Below are 8775 nucleotides of genomic sequence, written 5' to 3'. Positions count from 1 at the left end.
AGGAGTAAGGCAAGGAGTAAGGCAAGGAGTAAGGCAAGGAGTAAGGCAAGGAGTAAGGCAAGGAGTAAGGCAAGGAGTAAGGCAAGGAGTAAGGCGTGCTTAAAGTAACAGCTTCCCTTTGCTTCTTCACCTTGCATGCATTCACTACTACTGTAATTCCCAATCTTGAATTTTGCCTGCAGGAGAACTTAACAGGAAAAAAGAAAGTCACAATGCTCAAAAGCAACAGAAGTTCAACATTATTAGTGGTACACCTATAATCAATACTAAAAACAAACTTAGAGCACACCTCACTCTTCAGAAATACCTTTCACTTGGACCTCAGCATCATAATTTCCCTGAACAGTGGCATCAGTGCTTGGCGTGGAGCATTTGTATATCCCTTGGTCAGTTGGCTGGATGTTTCTAATCACAAGTTCCACAGCATCGTTGCTGCTCCGTCTCAGTTTGATATCCCCGCGGCCCACACGTTTTTGGTACTCGTCAGAGGTGAATGTAGAATCCCAGGTACTCACTATCCTCAAGAAGTCAGTGTCACGGGAGAACTCCCAGTCAAAGTTCTGTTCACTGGGTCCATCATAGTTACTAACGCTGCAAGGGATCACCACCTCCGTGCCCACGACTCGAATAAGAGGGCCTTTGGGCACCCTCACAATACGTCCTCTGCAGAAAGCTATGTTGGAGTATAAGGAGAGAGAAAGCAGACAGTTAACAAAAGAATTACCAGGCTAGGCTTGGACCAAAAAAGAGCAATACAGAATAAGGTTGGACACACTCCTCAGAAAGCTAGAACTACTAAGAGCAATCTTTCCTATTAATATTTAATCTCATTGGAACAGTAACCCTGAAAACATCATTTTTAGTGTGAGCAATCTTTATTTCATTGCTTATTTAGTAAGGAATTACTAATTTCACCAGACAGTACTTGAATGGACTTCTGTAACCACGCTTGTTTCCAACACACACTTCATCTTTGGTGGAAGTCTCAGAACATGGGAGCAGGAACAGAGCATGCTCCCTCCAGAGCACAGGAAAACATGGGGTTTCACTTGTGTTTGTCTAACTAGACAGGGACTGTCTAAACTAAAAGGATAGGAGAGCAACAGCAGTGCTCTGCAGAGGGATGGCAAGGCAACACGTTATGCTTCAGCCAAAAGTGTGAACCACTTAAACTAGCCAGAGAGCCTGGCAAAGACACGGGAGAAGACTCTTCTGGTCCATTTGGCTCTGTAGCTCAAAGGATAACCCCAGCAGCTGGGCATGGATTTTGGCAGTTTCTCACTTCCCCAAAGAACAAACTGCTTTGATTCATAGTTCCAGCCACAGAAACTTTTTCAGAGAGGGGAACTACCCAAGCCCAGTCTCCAAAGAGGAACAACAAAACTCTTACAACATCCCACTAGCTCCATAGCCACAACTAAATATTTCGGCAGCTTTGCAAAACAGAACCCAGAATACTGATCTTGCTAAAACCAAGTAGACCACCAGTGATATCAAGAGCAGTTGGACCACTAGGTTGATCTGGGATTCGACTCAGGCAAAATCAAGTTTAAACAAACAATCCACACACACATGAAGTCCAGTAACTCACAACTGCTCCAGTTTATCAGGCACACTGGGAAAGCCACCAGCTAGCAACATAAACACTGATATATGCGGTGAGCCTTCCCCTTATATCTCTTGCTGTATTCAATACCTCAAGACTGTACTCTAGAGTGGCTCAGAGCCATCATGCCAGTAGGAATCCCAGGCTGGGCAAAGAAATCGCTCTCACGGAGAGGAACCACCCCCAGGGCAACCTGTTATAAAGAGCAGCATTGAGAGGGATGTGTGCAAGAATCAAGATCATCTGTGGGTATTTTAAAAAAACACGAGCAGCTAAGTTTACGCACTGAGTAAAATTACAAGATAAAAAGCAGATTTTGGTCTCCAATTATAGTTCAGCAAACAGTTGAACCAAGGACTGACACTGTCTTTACCTCTGCAGCTGATAAGGACAGGTAACTCCCAGCACACCCTCTGCTTTGCAGGCTGTTCATATGTACAGGCTCACTCCTAAAAGTTCAGCTTCCTGATTGCTATGGTGTTCTATAGTAAACATAGTACATACTGTTTCATTATACTAACCCTGGTCTGCATTAAAAATAGATCTTTTACTCACTTATACTTCTCCCAGAAAACTGTTATGCACCTGATCAAGTGATTGACTAGTCTTAAATAAGGACTTCTCTGCACCTTCCTAGTGTGAACAAAAAAGGAAAAATCTCAGCTGTCTACATCTTGTCCTCAGTCACAGGTGTTTAAGGGCATATCTCTAAACACAAGCACCATATATTAAAATCCAGAATACAGAAATATAACTAAGAAAAAAATAAAAATAGCTGAGAGGCTCAAGTCACTGTACTTCTCACCAGGCCTTACGTTCTAGCCTCATTCAGTCCTTCAACTTGTCCTTTTAGAAAAAGCAGGAACAGCAGCAGGTAAGCTTTAAAGCGCTACCTGACAGCCAAAGCGGCTCTGAACAGACCAGTGCAAGAAGTCAGCTCAGGATCCCGACTGAGGGCCTTGCTCTTAAACACCATCTTCTCCCTAGAAAATACTTTCCGGTGACACTAAAACAAGCAGACAACACGGTTCTGCATGTGCCTTCAGCTGCAGACCCACATACTGTGCACTGCACTAATCCAATCTAGAGGTGACAAAAGCACGGCTAATGCGGCAAGGGCAACACATTTGTCTTTGAGATTAGCACAGACAGCTCTGTTTCTCTTCCTTCCAAGTTCACTAAAGACGCTTTGACATTAAATGAAGGTAGGGGTGATTAGCATCTTTCTAAGAGGAGGCAGGCACAAAGGAAATATAGGGGCACAGGGACTTACGAGGCAGAAGCGCAGAGACAGCATCACAAGGTAAGAGGATATGAACTTAATACAGAGCAGCTGCTGTGCTCTGATTGCCTACAGGTAGGGAGGAGTGCGCACAGGGCAGATACTCCAGGGATGAGCTGCCATTCGAGGCGACCCAGGAGGCTCTAGATCTAGCAAGCCATGAATCTAGGGCTCTGCTTTTTGTCCTGCAGCAATCAACAGAAGAGTGTCCCTTGCTGCTAAACAAGTGTTACGTTCTTCACTGTGCATTAGGGATTAGCATTTCATGTAAGTGCAGCAGAAGGCACTGAGCTACAGATACCAACCTTGGCAAGAGGTAAGCTCTATTTTGCTCTGGCAGATAAACAGGAGCTTTCACAAATATTTTGTTCTTGCAGTGCCCCGTGTTAGAGTCACAACCCCCCACCTCCATCTTCCCAGAACAAAGTTCAGCTTTTCTGAAATCTTCTTATGAGATCTTCACACTCTGTAAATTTATTGGGAACATTTATTTTCCACGACATCTAATATATTTCAATGTTAATATAAGGTGACATGTTCTTAATGAATTCATTTGAATACCATTTAACTGTAGAAACAGATGGAGCAGGACAGAAGAGTGTATACATTAGTAACAAAACCCAACAGAACACGAACAACTTAGTAAGTGGCCTTTATGATACTGAAAAAAAAGAGATGTGTATTTAGCAGGGGCTCAATAACTGGCTTGATATCGTTGACTGCAACAGTGGACATCCAATCTTTTGAGTATGAGATTAATTGCTTAAATGCAAAACTACTTTTATAGCTACTGGATCACTGGATGAAACTGCAGGAACTACTTTCCAAAACAAAAGGCAAAGTATGTATTAAGATATAACAATAAACTGGGAACTGACATATCAATAATATAGAGGCAAGGCACTCCAGACGTAACCTACGCAGTTTTGTGCTAGTATCTGTTCCCTACCAACGTTGCATGAAGTACTTGAATTAATTTGTTCCATCACCTAGATGCAACGTCTCATTGCTGTCACTACATGAAATCCTTTCAAAGAAGAGAATACGGAAAGTAGATTGACTGAGTAGATAGGTTGTGAAGTCAATCCAAGAACATTAAATAGAAACGTGCAGTTTTTAGGATAGAAAAGAAAACAAGGCAGCAAAATCATGGAGGACCTACAGAACAACTGTTCTGCTCAAACTCTCAACCAGCACCAGCTCCTCAGAAGAGTTGGTGAGGATTTCCTCCTACATTAGGGACGTTATCATTGATAACGAGTCTCCTAGGAGCTTCATCATCACAGCAATTATGTATCTTCATATCGTTCATGAAAGAACATGACAAGAAGTAATCTGTGGACTTGCTCACAAGACTGGGATGGTACTTTTACTGCAAAGAACACAATTATGCTTCAGTGCTCTCTTATACAAGGTGCTGCCTCCAGCCCACACTAGACAGCTCTGTCTAATAAGAAACCATGTTCTCTTGGCAGCCCAGAGAAGGAAGTCGACTTTCTACATCTGCCTTCCAAAGGAAAATGCAATGTGACATGCAGTAGGAAGCCAATTAAAGCCAAAAAAGTAAGAGCTGAAGACTCCGTAAATTGGCTCAGGCTAAGAACTCAAGTCTCACATAGTCCAGCTCCTCAACCAAGGCAGTCACAAGAGATATAACGACAACGTTGCTGATGCCTTTCATCCCAAAGGCATCTCAGAAGAGCTTTCCAAACAAAAGGTTGTTTCATTTGCCAACTAAATATTACCATATCTTGGAAGGAAATACAGCAACCCTTTCAAGCTCACAACCCCATTTATGACAGGAGGAAATGCCGCAGGGAACTCTGCAAATGGTGGTAATGATTTTTCCTCTGAGAACTCCTCCATTTATTTTCCACCTAGGTATCACTTTGCTGCAGCCCTGTCTAAAGGAGGCAGTTGAGCAAGGACAACCCTTCTTGTGCCATACTGGAGAACAAGCAATGGATTTCCCACCATGAAAAGCTGCTCCTTCTGCATCCCATTTCAAGCAAAATGCCTAATCTCCCACTGCCACATCACACTGCTTAACTACAGCGTTTGTGAAGCCATTTTCCAGAATGGAAGAAAAAAAAATTTTTTTTTTTGCATCATTTTTGTCTTACCACAGAGACATGTCCACACAAATCCTCTTCCTCTGTTCTGAGAAGAGTTGCTCAGGCCCCTGGCGGGAGGCACTCAACAACTTTTCTAAGGCAGCAGCCAGGTACAGGACAGGCAGCATGCCATGACAGCCAGGCCCTTCTCCAGGGAAGGAAAACCAAGGCATACCAACAGGAGAAATTATAATCCTTACCACCAATTTCTTACTTCCCTGCCTCCCCCCCCCAGTTTTAATTATCATCAGGCAGCTCCACATCAAGAATGCCATATGTGACTAGCTGGGAGAAAAAAAGAAGGAAATATAACTACATCTACAATATCTGAAAACCTTTCAATGCTGTTAGCACAATATACATGCATTTAAATATATAATGTCATTTTCCTAGAAGTCGCACATTTACATAAACAGTATGACGCTTTGAGATTACCCCCATGCGCACATTTTTAAATGCCATCAATTAGATCTTCTATCCTACATTGTTTATGCAGAAGAGAAAAAGACAGAGGGGGATCAAGGAGAATACAAGAAATTATATTTTTTTAGCTACCAGAAATCCAGCTAAGTATTGAAATTTCTTTACTAGTCTTATATATAGATAAACGAGATCTCTTACCATCCCTGCATAACGTGCACCAACATCACACTCTTCTTTCCAGTGCAAAAAGACACACAGCAGGGGCTGGGATCTATCCTAGATACAATGGTAGGCTCTTGCTCTCTTGCTGCTCCTTCCATATTACAAAATTTAGATCATCCTAATCAGCAGACGCAACCTGTCCCTTGCAACCAAACAGCCTGTACTGGGAAGGAACAAAGGCTCCTGTAAGAGAGACCAATTGTATCCCTGCAGTCTAAGCCATAATCTCTGTACTAGCCTACTTGAAGCAGACAGAGCTCTGCACCTTGCAGTGCAACAGTGCTGTTACACCTCCCTGACTGCAATACTCTCTACCTAAAAAAGGACTGGTAGACTTTTATGGCTTGAAAGATCTGCAGTGCATCATCTGAAGATATCGGAGAAGAGCAAATGAAAGAGTTCATGAGAGAGACATTTACACTGTTCTTTCCCGGGCGGCTGGGATTCTTTTTTTAGATAATGGAGAGCTCTTATCAAAAGGAATTAGCCTGGGTGTAATTGCTTAAAACCCATTATCTCTATCAGGATGAAGAAACGCATACTGCATCTTAAGTGAAGCCTCAGAAACGCTATCAAACTGCAAGGCTGCTGGCTTGCTCTGATCTCCATGCCATCTGAGAGATCTCAGAAAAGCCACATCTCCAGCACTGGGTGAAAAATTGAATACCTTCACAGCTGGGCTCCATCTCTATCTATACCACCATGGATTAAGATTCACAGGAAAGGATTAAAATAACATCTCCTGCAGCACAGTAACGACCTGCTGTTTTTTCCATTCACCCCACCTCTCCCCCAAGAAAAGTGATTTCAAATGCACCTAAGCAAACCTCAAGGCTTTCACTGAGACACAGTTCCTAGTCATCCTACGGTGCATCTCTCCGTTTCCGAAAATCCTTCTGCACAGCTGCATTAAATGTTTGCTGGCTTATTTGGCTAGTTACCTAGGCTCTATCTGTCATCAATGGAGAGGAGCACTTTAATAAACTTTCTGTTTATTGTCAGAGTCTAGGGAGACAGCCAACTGAGCTCGGCAGAAAAAAACCACAAAAACAGATTTTCCATGTCCCCTCCCCCCCCCCCCCTTTTTTTTTTCTTCTTTCTTAATACACTCCAGATATACAAAACACAACATCACAGTGGGCCAGATGAACATTCAGTGAATGAGACCTGACTTTTCTGCCCAGCCTGAGTGTCAGGACGATGTTCCTCTGGGTAAACACAAAGTAATAGGCAAGTTCAGATCTGGAAAGAGCAGTCAAAAGGTGTTATCTAAAAAGTCAGAGAGAGTAAGACAACAGCACTCCACCATATAAAATACACTAAATCTACTATCTGCGCTGGCCAAAGAGATCTATTTCAGAAAATCTTAACTGAATCACAAGAAGAAAAGCCTCCTTCCTCTTCCCTGTCTCCGCTACAGCAACTGCCTCTCCTGATGCTGCCTTCTAAGACGATCCCATGGTTATCAGGAATAAAGCATCCTACCCTTCTTCCACTCCACCCTTTAGAAGACCAACAGACTGGCATCTCACTCATCCAAGCAAGCAACCCACTCCATTCTCTATTTGTCAAAATGAGCTGCAGGAATTTTCATTAAGTGCTTCTGCAACTCTTTCTGCTACAGCATAAGTAGAAGGAACCATAAACGACACTAGAAACTAGAAACTGGTAAAGCAGAAAACAGGTTGCATGTGTGATAGAACCATAGCATCACTAAGGTTGGAAAAGACTACTAAGATCACCCAGTTCAACCACCAACCCATCCCCACCATGCCCACTGACCATGCCTCTCAGTGCCACATCCACACGGTTCTTGAACACCTCCAGGGACGGTGACTCCACCACCTCCCCATGCAGCCTGTTCCAATACCTCACTACTCTTCCTGAGAAGAAATGTTTCCTAATACACAAACTGAACCTCCTCTGGTGCAACCTGAAGCCATTACTTCTTGTCCTGTCACTAATTCAACAGAGCTATCATTTGCTGCAGACACCCTAGATCCCAAAGTGCAGTGCTGCTTCCCAGTCTCAAGGATAGGTATGCTATAGGAAAGCAGGGGAAGAAGGGAGCCATATAAACCTTTCCCAGCTATGTAAAGCAAAAAGCTGGGTTGATAAACTGAGCACCCTAAGCAGGCAGAAAACTGTGCCACCACCAGTCCCAACAGAAACGCCTAATAGGCAGAGATAATACTGAAGACTGCATTTTAGATTCTTCTGGATGTTGAACAACTGTATCACATATGATCTCTATTTCCTTTCCCTATCGCTGACTGACAGTTGAATATAAAAGGCTGAAGATAATGAACCACTTTTGACAAGTCTCCAAAATGCAGCTGGGAACAAAGGAAGAATGAGAGAAAAAAAAGTGATATGCAAGAATCAACATGCTGCTTCTTCCTGTGCCTCACCTGAAAGACCTGCCCCTGCTACTGATCTTCACTGACTTTTCTCCAAACATTCTCACACAACTCCACTTTTGCCCTACCCTGCCAGGGCGCTCCATTTAGGCTACCTGGTGACAACAGACCCAGAAAGTGCAGGGACTCTGAAACTGGTATTTAAACTGCCACACCAGACAGGTGATTTTCTGCTGTTCTGCCTCAGAAGCAAATTGTGTTGTGAGAGGAGAGGTTCAATATCTTTCATTTCAAGAAAAAAAGTTGACAAAGCAGCAAAGCCCACAACTCCGAAGAGCTGGCAGAGCTGGAAGCAAGGCTGCAAAAATTTGCAGAAATGCCATTTCAAAAATATCTCCACGTTTTCTTTTATGGGGAGGAAGGTCATGGGAAAAAAAATAATATTAATTCAAATCTAGAAGGGTTGCATACATTTACCAATATTAAAGAAGTCCTCAAACTGGAATATACAGAATTAAAATTAATAATATTCCACAACATCATTAACTTATCTATTATCTTAAATCTTTCCCAAAGCAGTTGGAACCAAGCAGAGCAGCCCAAATCCATTTGCTCTATATTGTAATTTCTTCTGGGCAGAGACCAACCATCTTTGCTCTGTGTGGAATGCAGCATCTCTCTAGTATTGAACTGAGCCTTCTTTGGATTTAATTGAGGAAACAATCAGTCTAGAATAAATCATTTCTAATTCTGCATTAAGTAAAATCA

The 8775-nt window shown here is 42.7% G+C and overlaps 1 protein-coding gene across 2 annotated transcripts in view; it reads right to left on the bottom strand.

Annotated features, from left to right (window-relative positions):
- PTGFRN (prostaglandin F2 receptor inhibitor) overlaps positions 1-8775 on the bottom strand; it is a 65227-nt gene that overhangs the window by 37625 nt on the left and 18827 nt on the right. The window contains exon 2 of one of the 2 annotated variants that reach the window (XM_021402281.1): positions 308-673. In XM_021402281.1, coding sequence (XP_021257956.1) covers positions 308-673 — 366 coding nt within the window. The remainder of the gene's footprint in view (positions 1-307; positions 674-8775) is intronic. The other variant, XM_021402289.1, reaches the window with a different exon arrangement.

Source organism: Numida meleagris, chromosome 1 (genome assembly GCF_002078875.1).
Source record: "Numida meleagris isolate 19003 breed g44 Domestic line chromosome 1, NumMel1.0, whole genome shotgun sequence".
NCBI classification, from domain to species: domain Eukaryota; kingdom Metazoa; phylum Chordata; class Aves; order Galliformes; family Numididae; genus Numida; species Numida meleagris.
This window is presented reverse-complemented; position numbering and strand designations above follow the sequence as displayed.